This window comes from Phragmites australis, chromosome 15 (assembly GCF_958298935.1).
Source record: "Phragmites australis chromosome 15, lpPhrAust1.1, whole genome shotgun sequence".
NCBI classification, from domain to species: domain Eukaryota; kingdom Viridiplantae; phylum Streptophyta; class Magnoliopsida; order Poales; family Poaceae; genus Phragmites; species Phragmites australis.
In genome coordinates, this window is record NC_084935.1 from 26353305 (window position 1) to 26376364 (window position 23060).

The following is a 23060-nucleotide window of genomic DNA, read 5'->3' on the forward strand; positions in this document are numbered from 1 at the left end:
TCAGCACATGGTTTGCCGACAGGTACCCTTTTAAGGTGTAAGATCTCCCATTACCGGGGTCTCCTGTGCCTCCTGTATCAGTCCCTGGATCAAGTAGCTGATACGCACAGTATAACAGTTGTGATATCACAGTAAAACTTCGTATCTAAATAACAAGATTCTGGGTACAAAAGACTTACAAACCATACTGAATATTACACACTTGGCCTAGCGGCCAGCAGAATACACAACGGAAGCAAAAACCCAAGCCACAAGCAGCAAGGGAGCGAACGCGACCTCAGAGACTATTCTTCATTCCTGGCTTCACCTCCGACGGAGTCCACATGGAATTTTTCATTTGGATGATAGCAAGAGTGAGTACGGAACGTACTCAGCAAGCCCTATACTACTTCAAGTGGGTTGGTAGATGCATAATAGATTTATCCAAGGATAGGCTCTATGGTTTAGATTTATGCGTAAAGCAGTTTTAGGCAGATTATCAATTGTATCGACTATGATTGACTTCTAGATATTTTAATATTCAAGTTCCAGAGCTGCAAGTTCCGAAGGCCAGCCTCCCTTTTAAGCATAAGCCGGTCCCTAAAACCTTCAAACAGCGGGACAGATAGACCCTTGGTTGCTCGTTGCTCTCAGCCTCCTGGTATGATGCCCAACTCAGTCTAGTGAAGGAAAAGTCAAGTTCTGCCCATTCAGGATGTATGGTTGCACGGGGTTGCTAAGGCATGTCGGCGAAATAACTCGGTCCTTAAGCGACCGGGCTAGGCATCTTCATGGGCAATGAATACCATCATGTAACTCAAGCCCCCAAGAGCATCCTCCCCGGAGGACTACTCTACCTGCCCGCGCCAAAACAGTTTTCACCCATTTTTACACATCACCTTCCATGTCCCACATGACATCAAGGATTTCCCGACCATCACGGAATTTACAATTATCAAGGAATCATGGTATATGAGTTATCATTTGATAATAGTAAATCTTGTCTCCGAAGAGAAGTGTTTTAAAAGCGATATCTCCGAGGAGATGTATTTTAAAAGTGACATCCCCGAGGAGATGTATTTAATCCTAAGCATGCTAGATATCAAGATGTCGTCTATTATTAATATATGTAACAACAGGTATTCCTAGGGTGATATGTATTCTGGATGATGACATGTATGGTATGGCAGTGTTGATAGGATTAACTACTACAAGTGGTTTGAAAGAAAATGCAATATATAGCACATGTGATAATAAGTCCGATTTTAGTTGATCATGTATATTATTCGAAAACATAGGTTCAATATGATCAAGGAAATAGGACTTGCCTTCTTCGAAATTTTCTTCGAAGTCTTGATTGTAATCGGGATCCTCCTCACTCCGGATACTTCCGGCGTAGCACTCGCAGAACTCGGGTTGTCCTGAAATCGCGTCTACGACAAATAACGGTGACATTAAAGAAGAATCAATTAAACATCAAATGGAAAACCAGATGAGTCATAATGGACACTACAACATGACAGATGAGTAGATCTCGATTTTAGATGAATTTCGGCGGAAGAATCGCCGAAATCGGAGTCAGGACGGAGAAGTTACGGCCCTCGAAAGATTAAATCAAAATTTAAATCGAGAAATTAATAAATGATACATGAACAGTATGATTTTGGGCCGAATGGGCTTGGATGGGCCGGATCCGGGCCTGGATGGGTCTAGGTTGGGTTTGGTACGGGTCGGGTTGCACAGTGATGGGCTGCACAGTGTTGGCCTGTTCGAGTTTGGGCTGCCTGGCTAACGGGCCGCGGAGGCAGGCTGGCCTACCAAGCATCCCATCTGACGGCCGAGTCGGCGAGGCCGGCAGCTGGGCTGAGCCAGACGGAGCCACGACCCGTGGTTGCTTTCCCCCGCACAAGTGACGGCCCTGCTTTGCGCGCGCACGAGCACGCGACAGAGTAAAGGGGGGGGGGGTTCGGCCGACGGTGAGAAATTTCGGTGGCGCGTCGTCGGAAGGGTCGCCAGCACCGGATTTCTGTCATAGCTTCACGACGACTTGTTGACGCTAGGCTTCTACACGCTACGGGGAAAGCGAAGGAAGGCATGCCAACGGTGGCTAGCGACGGAAGCAGTGCTAGATCACGGCTGAAGTAAGGGCAGCGACACGGTAGGAGTCGGGCAGCACTCCCCCCTCATTGGGAGGTGCCAATCCGCTTTGAAGAAAGGCCCTACGGCTTCTAGGCATCAAGGTACGACGCCCGACGACACGAACGAGGTTCTAACACGCCGGCGGCGAGCTAACGCAGCGGTGGAAGTCATACTGAAGGCGGCGCACGGCGATGAGCAAAAAGGGGGCTCGGGAGACGCCTATATGCTATCTAGGGAGGTGTTAGAGGGACTGAGAGGCTCACCGAGCTCAAGGACGATGAGGAGCAGGTCGACGGTCGGCGATTCATCGAAGAGGCGACGGCGGTGCTACTCGGCTATCGGCACGGATGAGCTCCCGTCGGGCTTCCGATGAACGGGCAACGGCACAAAGACGGCGAGGGTCCCCTGGTACCTCTTAGCAGCACGTTGATGGTGAATGGGCGATGGCAAGGTGGCAGCAATGGAAATGGCGGTGGCGGCAGAGCGGTGGTGCGGCGAATGAAGAAGAAGAGCGAGAGAAGGACCAGTCTCACTATTTATAGACGGTTAGGGAGCAGAGGGAGGCGGTGCGCAAGGTGGCAGCGGCGCCTACCTTTTTCCCCGGAGCATGGGCGTGCTCTGCGCCGGCCAAGCATGGGCAGTTGCAGAAGTCATGCGTGCAGGGCATGGGGGGGGGGAGAGAGCGTGCCTGAGAGAGAAGAGAGAGAGAGCGGAGAAGTGGAGGCCGGTCGGGCGCGCGCGGGATATTTCCCCGGAGAGAGGAGATGACGGCCGGTGATGAGCGCGCACTGGAGGGAAGAGAAAGGAGAAGGGCGCGACGCGCGGATTGACGACACGTGGATCTTGGACGGCCGAGCGACACACGGGGCGGGCGAGCAAGCTGGGCCGTCGGTGTCGTTGCGGGCTGGGTGCGGCGCGCGTGGAAGGGAAGAAAGGAGACGGCTAAACGGGCCGCCGGCTGGGCTGCGCTAGAAAAAGGAAGAGGGAAGGGGCTGGGCCGAAAGAGAGAAGAGGGAGAAATTCGGCCCATGAGAGGGAAAATAGTAATTGGGAAAAAGAGTAAAGTTTAAATTCAATTTGAGGTATTTGAAATTGGATTTGAGTTTGAATTCAGAAAATATGTGTGTCACACACCCTAACCTATACTACCTCCGTTCTCAAATAGATATCGTTCTACAATGCGTGCAGTCAAATTTTAGAAAGTTTAACCACTAATATACATAAAACTATTAAGATTTAGCACATAAAAAAGATAGTAGTGAATTTATCATATAAAATATTTTAACATCATCTAATTTTTATCAATTTTTACCAAGATATAGTCATCAAAAATAATAGTTAAACATATTTATTGGAGACCGTGTTGATATGCTAAACAACTGATAAAAGAGAACAAAGATAGTACTATACATAATTTAGACAATCATATCACATAATAAGATCAACGGAACAATCTATACTGCCATGGCGATAGGCCCTGAAATTTATTTTGGGGTGAGACCGATGAGGCACCCCCAATCAAGAGATGGAACCCGGGTAGGCAGGCTGCCCATGGACAGCACTACCATAGCATTGAGACCTCATTCTCCGACAAAATATAGTTAATGCACTACGTAAGAAACCAGCAAAGGAGACACCACATTAGTGATGGCTGCTCAACACGCGTCACTAATGTCCTATTAGTGACGGGTCCAATAATGATGCGTCACTAATGTCCCTTCTGATCAGAACCAGATATAGACCCATCACTAATGAGTGGTCATTAGTGATGGGTCGTAATATGACCCGTCACTGATGATAATAGTGACATGTCAAGTTGTGACCCGTCACTAATGACTAGATCATCAGTGACAGGTCGTCTTAGGTCAGTCATTAGTGACAGGTCATTTTGTGACCCATCACTAATGATAAGGTTATCAATGACGGGTCATCCTAGTCCAGTCATTAGTGATGACCCGTCACTAATGACTAGATCATCAGTGACAGGTCGTCCTAGGCCAGTCATTAGTGATATGTCACTTTGTGACCCATCACTAATGATAAGGTCATCAATGACGGGTCGTCTTAGGCCAGCCATTAGTGACGGGTCAAGTTGTGACCCGTCACTAATGATAAGGTCATCAGTGCGGGTCATCCTATGCCAGTCGTTAGTGATGGATCGTAACTTGACCCGTCACTAATGATCCACTCATTAGCGATAGGTCATCCTATACCAGTCATTAGTGACGGATTAACTTGTAATCCGTCACTAATGACCAACTCCAGTTACTAATGACAGTATTCGTAAATATTTTTATTTTTATCTTATTTTTCTCTTATTTTCTCTCACCTCAGTAACACTAAAATAAGAGCTATTGTACATTTCTGCTCAAGTTTGATGTAAGGTGTGACGGCTATGAACACAAACGCACGTTCCGAAAACGATGCAGAAACTTTCAGGGGCGAGAACTTAATCTTTCAAGCCGTTTTTGGCCTCAAAAAATTCTCCAAAAACGACAAAGTTAGGTAGAAACGGATGTAACTTTTTTTTAGATGTCTATAGAGTAAAAAAAAATGTCAAAATCGGAATCCGTATGCAAAACTTATGCCCGTTTTACCAAATACACTCCGGGTCACCTATTCAATTATAACCCTCGACGAAATTTAGCAAAATTAGTCATTAGTGACGGGTCATAGTTACGACGCGTCACTAATGACCTTCGGCAAAGAAGGTTAAAAGGATAAAATATCCGGTTTCTATCACAAGTACGTGATAGCAGATGTGGTAAGATGGCTACACGCGCAAGTAGGAGGTCGTGGGTTCGATTCCTATGGAACGTAAACTTGAAAATAATGTGATGGCTTGTGAGGCATATGGGATGGGCCTGTATTGAGATGGCTCGAGTGAAAAAATATATATTTTTTAACTTCTTTAGATCAAAAAATACAAAAAATATTCATCGTTCATTAACGACGAGTCAAGATTAGAACCTGTCTCTAATGTTCTGTCAATAGCGACGGATTACGGTTACAACCCGTCACTAATAACTGAACATCCATCACTAATAATCTCATTAATGCTAAGAATAATAGGTACAGAACCCGTCACTAATATCGGTTATCATCTGTTACTAATGATTTTTTTTTATATAGTGATGCTCCAAGGAAGGCTGCCGCACCTGGTCAACCGGTCGCTAAGATATAAGTATAAACCATGTGCGCGAGAGGCGAGACACGAGGGGCGACACCATTGATGCACGTAGTGTTCGGTTCGGCATATTAGTCATGGTGAGATGTGTTCCATGCTATCCAATTCCAAGCTATAGAGATGAACACCAATAGAAACTATATAAGCAAGCAAGAGTGCTGACAATTATGCAAGAAGAAATAACCATCCATCAATGGCGCTCGCAAGCCGGAGGCCAGCCTCCCTCCTAGCCCTCGCGGCCCTTCTCTCCGTCGTAGGCCTCCTCGCCGGCCCGGCCGCGGCCACGGGGAAGACCGGCCAGGTGACCGTCTTCTGGGGCCGGAACAAGGCCGAGGGCTCCCTCCGAGAGGCCTGCGACTCCGGCACGTACACCATCGTCATCATCTCCTTCCTCAACGTCTACGGCCGCGGCAAGTACAGCCTCGACCTCTCCGGCCACCCCGTCGCCGGCATCGGCGACGACATCAAGCACTGCCAGTCCAAGAACATGCTCGTGTTCCTCTCTATCGGAGGCTTCGGCAACCGCTACTCCCTGCCGACCTCCAAGTCGGCGGCCGACGTCGCCGACTACCTGTGGAACGCTTACCTCGCCGGCTCTCGCTGGGGCGTGTTCCGCCCGTTCGGCGACGCGGCCGTCGACGGCATCGACTTCTTCATCGACCAGGGCTCGCCGGACCACTACGACGAGCTGGCCAGGCGCCTCTGGAGCTACAACAAAGGCTACCGCGCCAGGACGCCGGTGCAACTGACCGCGACGCCGCGGTGCGCGTTCCCAGACCGGCGCGTGGAGCGCGCGCTCGCCACGGGACTCGTCGGGCGCATCCACGTCAGGTTCTACGACGACCCGTCCTACGACGCCTCCTTGCAGCGGGAGTGGGACAAGTGGACGGCGGCGTACCCGGACTCTGAGATCTACGTGGGCCTGCCGGCCTCGGAGCAGACGGTCGGCTATGTGCACCCGAAGAAACTCTACTACGACGTGATCTCGGTGGTGCAGAAGGCGGCCAACTACGGCGGCATAATGATCTGGGACCGGTACAGCGACAAACGGACCAACTACAGCAGCTACGCCAAGGGTTGGGCTTGAGCTTGAGCTCCATCCATCCATGCATCACCCTGTGTGTGTGTCTCTTGTATACTACTCTCCTCTCTGCATGTGTTTGTTTATCTTACAGTAAGTAGCTAGCTTGCAAGAATAAAGTGAGGCCTGTGCAAGAATAAACGGTTAGGTGTCGTTGGTTTAGACTACCCCAACCATATTCTCTTCATTTCATTCCCTTCCCGATTCTCTTCTCCGTTCTCATTCTCTTTATTTCCTCTCATCTCCAACAGCTTCCCTTCGAAAGGAATCGCGAAAGGAAAGGAGAAATGACTCTGGAAATCCCGTCGTGAAGGGAACCGTGAAGAGAAACTGTTGGAAGCGCTGAAGGGAACGGAAATTCTTTCACGACGGGAATCTGAGCCGTGAAGAGAATCCCTTGGCCTTGGTCTTAATTATTATCTGCTCCATCACTTTCTTTGTCACTCTTCTCTGCAGCAGCAGTCATGGGTACTGGGAATATGCACTCTGACTACTGTATGTGTAACATTTTGGAGATCGACGTGGTCTCTAACATACTTCTTTGACTAATACTTTTATATGAAAATAATAGTGATAAGCTATGAAAATGTAATATCATGAAAACTATTTTCAAAAAGTAATCCAAATATACTATTTTCATTTTTCGTCTAAATTGTTGTTTTGGATATGGTCAAAGTTAGAAAGCTTTGACTGCACATATTCTAGGAACTCATACATTTACGAACGGTGGCAATATTAGTTACTTAGAAGTTTAAGAAAAAAAAAGCAAGCATAATAGCACAGACAACCACAAAACCAAAAATGTGTCTGTCCATCAAAAAGAGCTGCATGTTAACTAGATGCAGGCCCTACCATTGTCCTCCACCCACTACATAGACTTTGGGCAGCCTTCGTTCGTTTGGTTGTAGTGCTGTTCAAAAACCTCTGTTCTAAATGCCTTAGATGCAGGCCTAGGTTCCTCTCGAAAACATCACCTGCGAACCTTTCTATGTTCATATCTATTTGTAAAGACATCGCTAACCCTGCATGTGCTCGCCTTCCGAGCGCCTGAGGGTAGTCGCCTTCCAGACTTCCGTCTTTCGCTGAGCCAAGGCCAACTTCCGATGTTGGTTGTCCTAGTAGGTTTTGTTTGTTTGGTTTCTATTGACTTTTTTCTTAGAAGTTAGAAGCTTAAACATTTAATTTTGCTGGCTTCTAATTGTGATTTCTAAGAAAGAAAAATAGTCTTCATACTATTACAAAAGCCAGAAGCAGTATTTTATTAGTTTCTATAAGCAACAGGTTTATGTAGAAACAACAACGTGTAGAAATCAAAACAAACAGGGTCTTAGAGTCTCCATGGCAAGCATGCAAGGGTGGACTCAGTTAAAATTGAGCGGATTCATATCACTGGTCGATCCTTTTTAACTTTAAAAAAAAAGTCTAAGTTCACTAAAGTCTACTGAAAACAAGAATTTAAGTAGGGTATGTATCCTCGCTGAACCTCTTCTAGGTCCTCCTAGGCAAGCATGTGGCAAAGGATAGGAGGAAGAGGGTAGAAATTGCGAAGGGTAAGGAGGCTAGGAGTGAGCGGCCATGGGAAGAGGCACAAGGAAGAGGCGATGGTGTGGGGCTACGGCAATGACAGGAGGAGAAATAGCGCAGTATTTCTTAGGAAGGCGACACAAGGAGACTAGTGTTGGCAAGTTGAAACAAGTGGGTCCCGAAGGTGCCCTCTCGCAAGCTATCGGGTGGAGGGTTGTTGTCTATCATTGGTGACGCAATAGGAAGGGAGGGGAATGCAGGTGGTGGCATGGAGGATGGGGCTGACTTCATGGGCCTACTTGTCGGGAAGTGATGGGATGGTAGACTTATCTACTATCTTAGAATGGATTATCATAGACGGTTGTTAAACTCTATCATAAATAGGTTTATTTTTCGTCTCTACAAAAGTGTTTATAATATAGAGCTTGTCATAAACGCGTAACAATCCGTCTGTAACATAAGTACACACAAATAATTTTTGTTAATGACTGTCTGTGTCTTATCACATATCATATATGGTTTGTTGTTAATGTCCGTCTGTGTCTTACACATCACAGATTATTTTTATTAATATCCATCTGTATCTTATGACACATCATAGATGATTTTTTTAATATCCGTCTATGATACTATTTTCAAAAAAATAGAATTATGGATAAAAAAATAAGAAAATATTTTTTCACACTTAGGCCACATCGTCACGTGACCCATGCCATGTCATCACATAAGTCACACAATTTTTTGCACGAAATACGCGTGAGTGTGGTTTATGGGCATCGAACCTGTAACCTCCGGTCTCATGCGCAGCCTACTTACCATCTCACATATACATCATTGCTAATAACAATAGAATATTTTATTCTTTTCACCCTTTTGTCCGAAACTTTGGACAATTATTTGGGCATTTAAATGATTTCAAATGAAAATGTTATAAACAATAAAGTTGTAAATCTCGTTAAGAGCTACAATTTTTATATAGTTTTTTTCATTTAAAAATTCATAAAATATTTACCTATAGACACCGACGATTTTTTTTAATGTTTGTTTGTGTCTTATGACACATCATATATGATTTTTTTTAATATCTGTCTCTTTTTTTATAACACATTATAGACGATTTTTTTCTTAATATTCGTCTGTGTCTTATGACACATCACAAATAATTTTTGTTAATGTCTGTCTATAACTTATGACACACCACAGACGGTTTTTTATTGTTCGTCTGTGTCTTCATATCATAGATGATTTTCTTAATATCTATCTGTATCTTATGACATATCATATATGGTTTTTTTAATGTCCGTATGTGTCTTATCATAGACGGTTTCTATCGAAAACCGTCTGTAATTTCTGGCACATTGAAACGGCCAATCATGTTACAAACACGTTTATTTTAGCAACTATCTTTGAGTACTTTGTCAGTGACGGATCTTAGAAAACCGTCTGTGATACTCTATTTGCTTTTACTGTTTCTGTAGTAATGATCATCACCACTAACTCCAATCTTTATACTCCATCCCATCCCAAATACATATTGTCTTAAGTTCAGTATAAGAATTAAGGAGATAGGTGAAATGATCACCCTACTTAGGGCGGAGCTTAGTTATGGCCAGTAGAGGCCATGCCTCTCTGCACTAAAGTTTTTTTTACGCGTTTCAATTAGGTACAATTATAGTATTTGAACATATACACATACCAACCTCATACAGCTACGCACATGCACGTACCCTGACCTACGCACTCCATGGAATTTAGACAATCACATCTCAACGACATCGACGGAACAATCCCGAACTCCTCAAGCGACAGGCACGTACTCCTATTGTGGCTCCAACGCGCCAGAGACAACGAAATTTATGTTTAGGACGAGCCCGGTGAGACACACCGCGCCGATTGAGGGATCGAACCCTACGAGTCAGCTGAGCGCGCTCGTTCTCCGACAAACCATAGTTAATGCACCAAGGAAGCAAGCTGGCTGCGGCACACCTGGTCAACCGGTGGATAAGATAGAGTATAAAGAGTACTATACTCCGTTTTCAAATAACTGACATCGTTAACTTCACATATCAATATTTGATCATCAATTTTTTATAAATACACACGTAAATCATTCTAAGTATACAACATCCTTAAACTATTTTTGATGGTAAATCTAACAATACTATTTTCATTTTACTTGCTTAAATATTTTAAAAATTATTATTAGTCAAAATTAAAGTTATAACAGTACCGGTGTCAGTTATTTAAAAATAGAGGTAGTATAAACCACTTGCGCGAGAGGCGAGACACGTGGGGTGGTACCATTGATGCACGTAGTATTTGGTTCGGCATTACTAGCTGTCCTCCATGTTATCCAAGCTAAAGAAGTCTAAGATGAACACGCTCAGTCAGCTCCAGATAGTCCCAGACGGAGAAGGAATCAAAAGCTAGCCAGCTGAAAGCTTGTCCCCCAGTCAACAATCTGTAGCTGCCTTAATTCCACATTTCCATCTCTCTCTCTCGCTCGATATACGGAGTATTTCTCTCTCTATAACAATCTATATATAGTGGAGTCGACTCTAGCTAGTTCTTCACACCATTAATTAAGCAAGTTTTAAGGGTAACAAGAAATCATCGATCCAGCAATGGCCCTCGCAAGCCGGAGGGCAACCTCCCTCGCGGCCCTTGTCTGCGTCGTAGGCTTCCTCGCCGGCCCGGCCGCGGCCGCGGGGAAGACCGGCCAGGTGACCGTCTTCTGGGGCCGGAACAAGACCGAGGGCTCTCTCAGAGAGGCTTGCGACTCCGGCATTTACACCATGGTCATCATGTCCTTCCTCAACGTCTACGGCCACGGCAAGTACAGACTCGACCTCTCCGGCCACCCCATCGCCGGCATCGGCGATGACATCAAGCACTGCCAGTTCAAGGGAGTCCCGGTGTCGCTCTCCATCGGGGGCTTCGGCGCCGACTACTCGCTCCCGTCCAAACAGTCGGCGCTGGACCTCTTCGATTACCTCTGGAACTCCTACTTCGGCGGCTCCAAGAAGGGCGTCCCCCGCCCCTTCGACGACGCGTGGCTCGACGGCGTCGACCTCTTCCTGGAGCACGGCACACCGGCGGACCGGTACGACGTTCTGGCGTTGGAGCTCGCCAAGCACAACATCCGCGGCGGCCCCGGGAAGCCGCTGCACCTGACGGCGACGCCGCGGTGCACGTTCCCGCCGAGCAGCTACCTCGGGCGGGCGGTGGCGACGGGGATCTTCGAGCGCATCCACATCAGGATCTACGACGACGACAACTGCGAGGCGTACTGGCAGCTGGCGTGGGACAAGTGGACGGCGGCGTACCCGGCGACCCGGTTCTACGTCGGGCTCACGGCGTCGGAGATGACGCCCGGGTGGGTGCACCCCAAGAACGTGTACTACGGCGTCGCCCCGTACGTGCAGAAGGCGGAAAACTACGGAGGCATCATGATCTGGGACCGCTACTACGACAAGCAGACCAACTACAGCAGCATGGTCAAGTACTATGCTTGACCTTGATGTCTTGATGGGTGGACATTTCGATCTCCATCCAGCCATGCAGCATCACTACTGTCTCGGTCGGTCTGTCTGATCGCCTCTTCTCGATCGACTTGCATGCGTCGTCTGTCTGTGGTATGGTAGTGTGTGCTTGCAAGAAAGAATAATTAAAGTGAAGAATAAACAACAGTTAATTATATATCCAGGTCTGGTTTGACTGTTATCTGCTCCATCAGTTTCGTCGTTGTCACTCTTTTTCTCTGCAGGAGTCAGTCATGGCTCCAGCTGACCACCACCGTACGTCTCGCTCGCCCGCCGTCCGTGTTAGACTATATTTGGCTAGTCCTTCTTTCACGGTTCTCTTTCCTTATCCTCCGATCCTGCTTCTATAAATCGGTTGTATAAATCGATTGTGTGGATATGGAAGGATATAGCCTATATATGTACCTCTTCGTGATCAATACGATTTGCGTTGAGTTTATCCTCCTAACATGGTATCAGGCTTCCGATCCCCCGCTTCCGCTCCCTAGCTGGCGCAGCCTCTCCCCTCCGCGCCGCTCTGTTCCAGCCGACCGACGCCATGTCGTCTGCCTCCTCTACACCTCTCTCTCCTCATGCAGCCGCCCTCGACACGGCTGCCAACGCCGTCGCGGACGCCGTCCGTGCAGCGTTGCGCCTCCTGCCGGCATGCAGATCGATCCAACATCAACGGATGCCGTCGCCGAGTCCGCAGCGGCAAAGGCCTCTGACGCTACGCGTGAGGCCCTCTCCACCATCCTTGCCTCGCTGCTGCCCCCCGGCTTCGGACACCGGCCTTACTGGCACGACCCCTCTCCCTGCGCCGACCACCGTCCCCACGACTGTCGCCGTGCCGCCCATGCCGATCGATCTTGCGACGCTCTTCGCCTCCATGCGCTTCACCCCGGACGGTCCGTCGCCTCCCTCCCATTAGCCGACCCCGCCGTCGCTACCCGGCTGCAGGCTCTATACCGGCCACGACGCCGGGACGCCACCTCTTGCGCCTGCAGGCGGCACACCTCACTCGGCCACTCCTCCCCTCGACGACGACGCCCTGGCTGCTCTCCATGCCCAGGCGGTCGGCGTCCTCAACGTCAAGGCCCTCGTGCCCATGACGCTCGACGTCACAGCCGCCAACTACACTCGATGGTGCGGCCTTCTTCTCGTGGCCCTCGGCAAGTATGCCTTGACGGACCACGTCCTCTCCGACGACTGCCACCCTGATCGCGCCAGCTGGGTTCAGATGGACTTCGTCATCCTCGGATGGCTTTACGGCACTATCTCCGCCGATCTTCTCCAAGAGGTCCTCGCGCAGCACACCACGACTCGTCACGTCTGGAAGAGCCTCGAACATCAGTTCCTCGGCAACCGCGAGCACCGCGCCCTCAACCTAACGGCGGAGTTTCACACCTTCCATCAGGGCGACCTTCCCGTCGCCGACTACTGCCGCAAACTGAAGGCCATGGCTGACACACTCGGTGATCTTGGTGAGCCCGTCGCCGACCGCACCCTCGTCCTCACCCTCCTCAACGGTTTGTGCAAAAAATTCAGTCACCTGAAAACCATAATTCCCATGCAACTACCTTTCCCGTCATTCGCCGAGGTGCGGTCCCAACTCCACCTGGAAGAACTCTACGCCACACCGCGCTCCTCCAACACCTCCTCTGTCTTCCTCGCTGGCACTGGCAGCAGCGGTGGTAGCAGCTCCAAGCTCTCTGGCGGCTCCATCCCGGCACACTCCACCGGCTACGGTGCAGGGCATCGGGGCGGCAATAGCACCTCCCGCAACCGTTGTCGTCGTGGCAGCAGCAACGGCAACCACACTAAGCAGGTCTCCGCCGGAGGCGGCAGCACCGGCAGCCAGGCCTAGGCATGGCCATCCCCTCAAAATCCTTGGGCCGGCACGATTCACATGTGGCCGGGCCCATTGGGTCGTGGCCTCCTCGGTCCACGCCCAGTGGCCCCTATCCCCTTCGCTGGAGCAACTCTCGCCAACCCGCCTGGCGGCCTGCCTCCCGTGGGCCTCCAGCCACAGCAGCAGCAACCCCTGGTGGGCTACTATCCAGTGCCGGGCGACATGGGCCTCCCAGCCCAGGCGCAGCACCCACAGGCCCCGACGACGGCTGGGCCTCCACAGCAGCTGGGCTGGTTTAGTGGTTCTCCATCACAGTGGGATCAAGCCTCTCTCGCCAGCTCCTTCAACACCACGACATTGCCTCAACCTGCTGCACATGAATGGTATATGGATACTGGTGCCACTGCACATATGACCTTCGACACCGGTACCCTCTCCTCTACCCACCCTCCCAACTCTCAATCTCCCTCGCACATTGTCGTTGGTAATGGCTCCACTATTCCCATATCATTCATAGGGCACTCCCATATTCAGCATCAAAACCGTTCATTTGCTCTTCGAGACATCCTTTGTTCCCCTCACATCATTAAGAATTTGATTTCTGTTCGACGTTTTGTCATAGGCAATTGGTGTACGGTTGAATTTGACCCCTTTGGTTTCTCTGTGAAGGATCTTCGCACCAGGACCATGACCGCCAGATTCAATAGCTCCGGTCCCCTCTACCCCCTCCACCATGCCTTGCCTTCACCTCCGTCCGCGACTACTCTCGCCACCAGCACCACCAACATCATCTGGCACCAACGTCTTGGTCACCTCGACCACGATGCACTCGCTCGCCTCGCCCCAGTCGTGCCTATGTCCAAAGGTGGTCTCACCGGAGTTTGCCACGCATGCCAGCTTGGTCGCCATGCCTGTCTCCCTTTTGCTAGCTCCTCCGATCGGGATCTGGCCAATTTTGAATTAATTCATTGTGACTTGTGGACCTTTCCTGTCGTTAGCGTGTCTGGCTTCAAATATTACCTTGTCATCTTAGATGATTGCTCTCACTTTGTTTGGACCTTCCCGCTTCGCTTAAAATCAGACACTTTTTCCACTTTGTCTCATTTCTTTGCCTATGTTAAAACTCAATTTTCCACCACCATCCGCAGTGTCCAATGTGACAACGATCGCGAATTTGATAATTCTGCCACCCACACCTTTTTTCTCACCAATGGTGTCCACCTACGGATGTCATGCCCCTACACCTCCCTCCAAAACGGTAAAGCCGAGCGCATCCTCCGTTCCCTTAACAACATAATCCGCTCCTTACTGTTTCAGGCCAGTCTTCCTAGTTCCTTTTGGGTTGAGGCTCTCCACACCACTACTTATCTCATCAATAGACACCCCATTAAAACCCTCGCTCACCACACACCCTTTTTTGCCCTATATGGAGTCCACCCCACTTACGCACACCTCTGTGTTTTTGGCTGCAAATGTTATCCCAACCTCTCTGCTACCACCCCACATAAACTCGCGCCCCGCTCTACGATGTGTGTGTTTCTTGGCTACCCCCTACACCATAAAGGGTACCGGTGTTTCGACCCCGTGTCTAACAGGGTTATTATTTCGAGGCATGTTGTGTTTGATGAGCAGTCGTTTCCCTTTGCCGAGATCACCACCAACACTCCCAGTGCTACTGATCTCAAATTTTTGGAAGATTTTTCGGCACCCATGCAGGCACCCATCGGCGCATCCCGAAGGCAGATGCCGGCTTCCCCGTCCAGGCCACAGGAGGCCTTGCCCCAGGAGCCCCCATCTGCTGGGCCGGCTTTCCATAGGCCACCGCCCACCGAGGCCACCTCCACTCCGGGCCTGCCCCCGATCTTCTCGTCGCCAGCCGCCCATCCGCCTGGGCCCTCGTCAATGCCTGCCCTCTCCAGTGGCAGTCCTGGGCTGCCTCGGTCATCACCTCGCGGCCCAGCACTACCCCCACATGCAGTTGTGCCGACGCGCCTGCGCTCAGCTCGCCTACCTGGCGCGCCCGCCCCGCCTCCTCAGCTCGGTGCCTCTCCGGTCATCAACGAGCACGCCATGACAACTCGTGGAAAATCAGGCATCTGCAAGAGTGTCACTCAGCTGAATCTTCATGCCACTCCTCTCTCGCCTGTTCCACGGACTTACCGGGCCGCTCTGGCCGATCCAAACTGGAGGACCGCCATGGAAGACGAGTTCAATGCCCTTCTCGCCAACCGCACGTGGGATCTCGTTCCGCGTCCCGCCTGTGCCAATGTGGTCACAAGCAAGTGGATCTTCAAGCACAAGTTTCGCTCTGATGATACTCTCGATCGCTACAAGGCTTGCTGGGCTCTGCGCGGCTTCACACAATGTCCTGGTATTGATTACAACGAGACATTTAGTCCTGTTGTGAAGCCTGCCACCGTTCACACTGTTCTGAGTTTGGCAGTGTCCCGTGATTGGCCGGTCCATCAACTTGATGTCAAGAACGCCTTCCTACATGGCACTCTACAGGAGACAGTGTACTGCATTCAACCACCTGGTTTTGCTGACTCCTCTCGCCCCGACATGGTGTGCCACCTCAACAAGTCCTTGTATGGTCTCAAGCAGGCACCCCGAGCCTGGCACAGCAGGCTTGCCTCCTTCCTGTTGTCCCTTGGATTCACTGAGGCTCAATCGGACAACTCCCTTTTCATTCTCCGCCGCAGCACCAACACTGTATACCTCTTACTCTATGTTGATGACATCGTACTGACTGCATCCTCTAGCAGGCTTCTTCAGTGGATCATTTCAGCACTTCAGTCTGAGTTTCCGATGACGGATCTTGGGGCTCTCCATCACTTCCTCGGCATCAGTGTATCTCGGCACTCCTCCGGTCTCCTGCTAAGTCAACGACAGTATTGCATCGGCATCCTGGAACGTTCAGGCATGACTAACTGCAAGTCTGCCTTCACATGCATGACCCTCGTGAGCCCCATCTCAGTGCCAAGCTATCTAGCATTGAGGGCGCCCCGGTCGCCAACCCGACAGATTTTCGCAGTCTCGCTGGTGCACTACAGTACCTCACCTTCACTCGTCCCGACATCTCTTATGCTGTACAGCAAGTCTGCCTTCACATGCATGACCCTCGTGAGCCCCATCTCAGTGCGCTCAAACGGATTCTGCGCTATATTCGAGGTACTTTGGACTTGGGCCTCCACATCCAGCGCTCTGCCAAAGACGACCTCGTCGTATATTCTGATGCAGACTGGGCAGGCTATCCCGTCACCCGGAAGTCCACTTCCGGTTATGCCATCTTCCTTGGCGACAACTTGGTGTCCTGGTCCTCCAAATGCCAGAACACGGTCTCCCGCTCCAGTGCCGAGGCCGAGTACCGCGCCGTCGCCAATGCCGTCGCCGAGGCCACCTGGCTCTGCCAACTACTCCATGAGCTCCACTCCCCTCCGTCCAAGGCCACTCTGGTGTATTGCGACAATGTCAGTGCGGTCTACCTTTCATCCAATCCCGTGCAACATCAACGGACAGAGCATGTTGAGATTGATCTCCACTTCGTCTGTGAAAAGGTCGTCGTCGGTGCTATTCGTGTCCTCCACGTGCCCACGACGTCTCAATACGCTGACATCTTCACCAAGGGACTTCCTTCACCGGTCTTCACCGAGTCTCGTTCCAGTCTCAACGTCCGCTAGCTCGACGTTGTGACTGCGGGGGGGGGGGGGGGGGGTGTTAGACTATATTTGGCTAGTCCTCCTTTCACGGCTCTCCTTCCTTATCCCCCGATCCTGCTTCTATAAATCGGTTGTGTGGATATGGAAGGATATAGCCTATATATGTACCTCTCCGTGATCAATACGATTTGCGTTGAGTTTATCCTCCTCACAGTCCGGCCACCATCCAGCGCTGCTCCACTGCGCACCTGCTGCAAGAAGCAGCGTCACGCGCGCTGTCCTCAACTGGCGCATGCCACTTTCTGGTTGTTGTGGCCATGGCCGTCGATTGCGTCGCTCGCGCCTCCTTCTTCCTAATCCGGCCGCGAATATCGTCGGCCGTGGCACCACCAATTCGCCCAGCTGACAAACAAAAGTTTTTCTTTTGATAGGGCCGACAAACTGAAGTTAATGCACAAAGGGAGCACCTAGTCAGCCAGTGGATAACATACAGATACAACATAAACCATGTGCGTGAGAGGAGAGACATGCGGGCGGACCGGCAATATTATATGTCACGACGTTCGGCCACTCCCTTCCTCACCGTCTCCGGCCACCGTATACGGGCTCGTCGGTGAATTAGGGATCAGGGTTAGTGTTCGAGGTGGGTCAGGGTTCGAGTTTGGGTGGCTACAGGGAGGTCCATGGGCGTTGGCCGGTCGGTGGTGACGGCGAGAGGTAGGCAAAAAGACAAGGTGGTGGGGACGCTGCTGGTCGTGGGTGGCGAAGGACATCTGGTGGGCGGCATTAGCAGCGGGGGAGTGAAGAAAACTGCTTGATGAAACCGGTAAGTGCAACGGGTGACTTGCGCGGATTCGGCGAAAAGATGGCGGGGAGGCCTTAGAGAGGCGAGAAGAGCTCACTGGACACCGAGGAAAAGGGGAAATAGGGAAAGTGACTCATCAGAGGGCTCACCAATATCGAGTGGGCAACAGGGAGGTGCGGCTGTCGTGAGTCAAGGAGAATTGGCGACACAAGGCTTCTTTTCCCTGTAGCTACTTATGGCAGGACTAGGACAGACACCATATCGGTTGCCTAGCGTCTCATAAATATACGTCGTTTTGAATAATACATGAGTTTTTATGTATAATTTTGATTACTATTTTCTGTTAAATTATATTTATAAAATTTATGATATTATAAAAGTTTTTTCAAGATAAATCTACCTATACAATTGGAAGGTTTTGAAGTTAAATATTTCAAAAGTTATTGTTAGTCAAAATTTTAAAAGTTGAATCAAATCTTTTTTAAAACGTTTTTTATAAAATAATATGTATTTATAACCTGAGGCAGTACAAGAATATAATTAATTAATGCGCGGCGAAGCGTGATTGCGTGAAACCATGTTGATGCATGTCGTTTTCTTTGGCTTATTAGCTTGGTGAGCTGTCCTCCAATCCTCCGTGCCATCCAAGCTAGAGAAGTCCAAGATGAACACCAACGACCAGTTGGTTGTACGGACGGAAATTATCCACTTTCTTTGCATCCATACGTGGTTACACAGTATGAGTGCAATCAAAGTGATCTCAATTTCAGAGTATTGGAAAATGAAAGGGCAGAAGCCCAGAAGACAGAATCTGCTCTGAGACAATTATTGGGGTAGTACCATGCTCTAGAGTCAGAGATCTATTTAATAATAAAAGGAGATGATCCTCCCACTACGGTGGCTATAAAAAAGAAAAACATATATATTCATTCATTAGATGTCGACTCTAATTATAATTAGACTGTAACCATTGGATGTTATGTTTTAGCCTAACAGTCGATCTTATCAGTTATCACTTTACCACGGGCCGCATCGGGCTGAGAAGAGGGTGGAAAGGGAGATGGGCTCGGCCCAGAATGGAGTTAGGGATTTTCTGATGATTTTCGTATTGATTTTATATTGAAAATTCAAAGTTAATTTAAACTCTATTCAAACTTCTGGCACAATTTTTGTGATTTTATGATTTACCGTTTTGGCACATTAATTATTATCATGCTCAAGGGAATTGTTGAATCCCTTTCCAATATGTGGAAAAATCCAAAAATGCATAGACCAAGGAAAAGTTCTAGGGCTATTGTAGATATTTCTTAAGTCATTTTAACACTGAGTTTTATTTTGGGCTATTATAGATATTTTGATATGTTGCGAGGCATGATCCACCGTCTATAAACGAATGCTTGACAGCAGAATTGATGGCTTCTTGCAAGGTATCATTACCTTCCACAATTCATATTAGCTAGTCTGCCGAACTGTATTTATGACCTTCAGGAGTCATTGCAACACACTGATGGATTATTATGTACTGGTGCTGAGCTACCTTCACTTGGAGCGCTTATGTTTTTCGCTCCATCATAATTGAATCGGCAGTGCTCCTGCCTTTATTTTGTTTTTTTAATGGTTTGCATTCTAGAGTTGATGCTTCTGCATCTTGCTGTTTTCTGACAGGGGAAACTCTAGCAGTATGTTCCTTTGCTATCTTGGCAGCTAGATTCTTGTGAAATTGTACTCCTCCATATATAATGCTCCGCTTGGACCTAAGATGTGGGAAACCATTGACATTGCTACCACCTTGTCTGCCTACGACACAGTCACCGTAATCTTTGGAAAGCTTCGTGCCTATCATGGAGATGACTAAAGCTGGCTAACCGGCCCAAGGCTCGTCACTATAGGCATGATTCAGACATGAAACATGAAGATGGTTCGTGTTTGGGGTGAGATCGCGGCACGTCGTGCCAGCATGATATGGCTCGGCTGAGTCGGGCTGGTATGGGCACAACACGGATGGGCATGGTCTGGCCTGGCACGTCAGCATCCCAATGAGGCACAACTGACCCAGCTTTTCACGACCAGCCTAGCACGACAGTGGCCCAGTGAGGCACGATCGGCTGCCAGCCCAGCTTAGAGTCGTTGGCGTCTAGGGCTGGCCCGGTTGGGCACGGGTTGGCACGCAGGGGCATGCGCAGGTTAATGGGTTGAATGGACTGTGCTCGACTCGTTTAACCTGTTAACCTATTATTTTAAAATTTCTAACCATTTTGTGACCGTTTGGGCTTTAAAAAATTCAGTTTTTTTTTTGCAAAAACCACCATTTTCACCTATAAATATAGTATCATCCTACCCTCTCATTCCACACTAGCAACAACTTTTGCTCTATTGTTTCCTCCTCTCATTGTTGTCTCAAAGTTCTTAAGAATTTACTGTAATTTAGCAAAATTAGTTTGAATTGTTATAAAAAATCTGAGAAATTTTAATACCGTCATCCTTCTGTCTTAAAGAAATCTTGGTGATTTTCTGCATCGATGTTTTTCTTGTTTCTTCTATTCTTGTTTTATTATTTGATTATTTATAACTCTGAATATTTGAATATTTTTAGTGCTATTAGACATTGATCATGGATGTCGGTGATCATGATCATGATAATACATCTATTGATCATAATTTTTTTCTTCAAGGACTCTCAAGGGACTACGACCCCTTTAATAGTAGTACTGCAGGTGAAGAAGAACCTAATAATGAACCTCCAACTGGTTCACATGCAGCAACGCCTCCATCGTTATGCTCTACAAATGCACATATGTCAGCAAGCATCGGCTCTAAAAGATCAAGAGCCGCTATTTTTGAAGTTTGGTAAGACTTTGAAAGGATCTACAAAGAGGAAGACAGGGTAAGTATCTGGTATGCTAGGTGTAATTTTTGCAAACATGAATTATCTGCGAAGTCCTCAAGTGGAACGGGACACTTGAAGAGGCACATCGCAACTTGCAAGTGAAAGAGTAGAACAGCCATGAAGCATACGGTGCTACAGTACAACCTCGACGGCTCTATTCGTCATTGGTGTAGCATTTAGACCCCTAGAAAAGTGGTAAGTGTTTCGGTGATTAATGACAACAATATTATTGTGACTAACAAGTTTGTTTTGAAGGACAATTAAAAGATTAGTTCACAATGTTGTTGGGTAATCTTGGTCCATTAGTTGAATGGTTGAGCGATCAAAGGATACGAACATCAAGATTTACGACCTTCTAGTTCTAAGTGTCACAAGGAAATAAAAGACACTTAGAGTAGTATAGGCTATCTTTCTTTGTTCTTTGACTATACTATAAAGATGGGCTAAGGGTATGAGCTTGACCTAGTTGAGTCTAGATTTGGTTGGTTGCACCCTTGTGAACTTCTAGCACTAGATAGCTCAGAGAAGCCCATAAATGAGTTAAAAAGAAGTTAGGACTTAAAGAAGTTTGAATTTGATAAGTTCTAGAAAAACTCTACACGCTGGATGGTCCGACACTAAGGAGCTTATACATGTCGGATGGTTGAGCAAATAGAAGTTGGCTTCACCAGAGTGTTTTTTAGAAGAGGGATTTCAAGTTGAACATGACGGATGGTTCGGTGCATATATCGAGGCGTGGCCGGAGTAAAGTCTAGAGGAATTCTTTGTGTTCACTGGAAGACGGATTTATACATGCCGGATGGTCCGGCCTACACATCAAAGGCATCGTCGGAGTAAAGTCTAGAGGGATTTCCTTCGGTTTAATGGAAGATTATCTTATACACTTAGAGGCGTATGTATCGAAGGCTTCACTGGAGGATTTTATGCAGTAATGGCTAGTCCTGGGTGGAATATTCACACCGAATGGTCCGGTGTTTGGAGCTTGTGCATGTCGGATCATCTAGCATTCATGGAAAATATGGGTGGTTAGGCAACAACTAGTTTTAGATCTCTAGCCTATAAATACCCCCTCATTTCATCTCATGGAGACAACTTTGCAGTGCAAAGGAGCTAAAACACTTAGTGTGTGATCAAGAGGCAAGGGAGTCAACTAGAGTGATTTGCAAAGTTCTTAATTGAATATTAAAAACATCATTAGTGCAAGGAGAGTAGTAAGTGTGCATCTAACTGTAGTCTAAGTTTGATTTGGGTCAAGTGAAGCTATTGACTTGTTACTCTTGGTGGTTGGCAATACCTAGCCGGTCTTGATGATTGAAGGTGTCATGGTGAGCTCTTGGAGTTCTTGTAGGAGCCCCAAGAAGACGCTTTGTGCTTAGTTTGAAGCCGCTAATCCAGAGATAGAGAAGTGGGATATCACTAGGGAGCACTTTAGTCTTGGTGACTCAAGGGAGAGTAATATCCTTAGTAGATGCTCCAACGAGAATTAGAAGTGAGTTCCAACTCTTTCATGCTTTGGGAAAAAATTCAGTGTCTTCTTGCCTATCTCTTTACTTTTCCGCATTTACTTTGAGCATTTACTTTCTTGCAAACTTATGTTCCACAATTCTCTTCTTAGTTGTAGCTAGCATGTTTTCTTTCTTAGCATTATATCAAATTTGATTGTTGTAGTTGCTTTACTATTCTTCTACGATAAGGTTGTTTACTTATTCTAGAGAGGATTATCTTAGTGTGGTTGCTCATTTTGTTAATAATGATTGAAAACTAGAAAACAAAATAATAGGTTTTCAGTTGATTAATAATGTGCATACCAGTGAAAATATTACTGAAAAATAACGCAGGTAGTTGAAGACTTTGGGCTCACAAATAAAATATTTTCTATCATTTTAGATAATGCTGGTGCAAACTCTAGAGTAATAGATATTTTTACTCCATTGTTTAATATAATCTTTCTTGTTACATCAATGTTGTGTTCGTCATATTATTAATCTTATAGTAAAATCCGGTTTAAAGAGGTTCGCGTAATACCTAGATGATTTTTGTACTACAATAATTTTTTGAACTCCTCTAACTAATGAATTGCAGTATATAAGCAGTACTATGTTGAAATAGATGTGCATCCATGCAAGTTTGTTGTGGACATGTCGGTAAGATGGAACTCTACTTTTTTATGCTAAAAAATATTCTACCATATAAGAGCATATTTGATGTGTTTATTTATACATACTATCATCAGCATAAGGTCAAACTTTACTCACAAAAGCTTATTGGTATGTTGTTGAAAGGATACTAAAGTTTCTTGATTTGTCTTATGATTCAACTGTGAGTTTATCAGGAGTTTATTATCCAATATATTGTTTAATATTGCATAATATTATTGAAATTTCTACTTATTTAAACAACTATGAAAATGACAATCTTCTAAGAAA

At 47.6% G+C, this 23060-nt stretch overlaps 2 protein-coding genes across 2 annotated transcripts; both read left to right on the forward strand.

Annotated features, from left to right (window-relative positions):
- The first annotated feature begins 5346 nt into the window (after window positions 1-5346).
- Window positions 5347-6542, forward strand: LOC133893227 (xylanase inhibitor protein 1-like). The gene has a single exon (XM_062334200.1). It carries the CDS (start codon window positions 5499-5501, stop codon window positions 6390-6392), a length of 894 nt encoding a protein of 297 aa, XP_062190184.1. The 5' UTR covers window positions 5347-5498; the 3' UTR covers window positions 6393-6542.
- A 3812-nt stretch (window positions 6543-10354) lies between these two features.
- On the forward strand, window positions 10355-11633 carry LOC133892011 (xylanase inhibitor protein 1-like). Its single transcript, XM_062332750.1, has one exon. The coding sequence runs from the start codon at window positions 10535-10537 to the stop codon at window positions 11423-11425; it is 891 nt and encodes a 296-aa protein (XP_062188734.1). The 5' UTR covers window positions 10355-10534; the 3' UTR covers window positions 11426-11633.
- Window positions 11634-23060: the final 11427 nt, after the last annotated feature.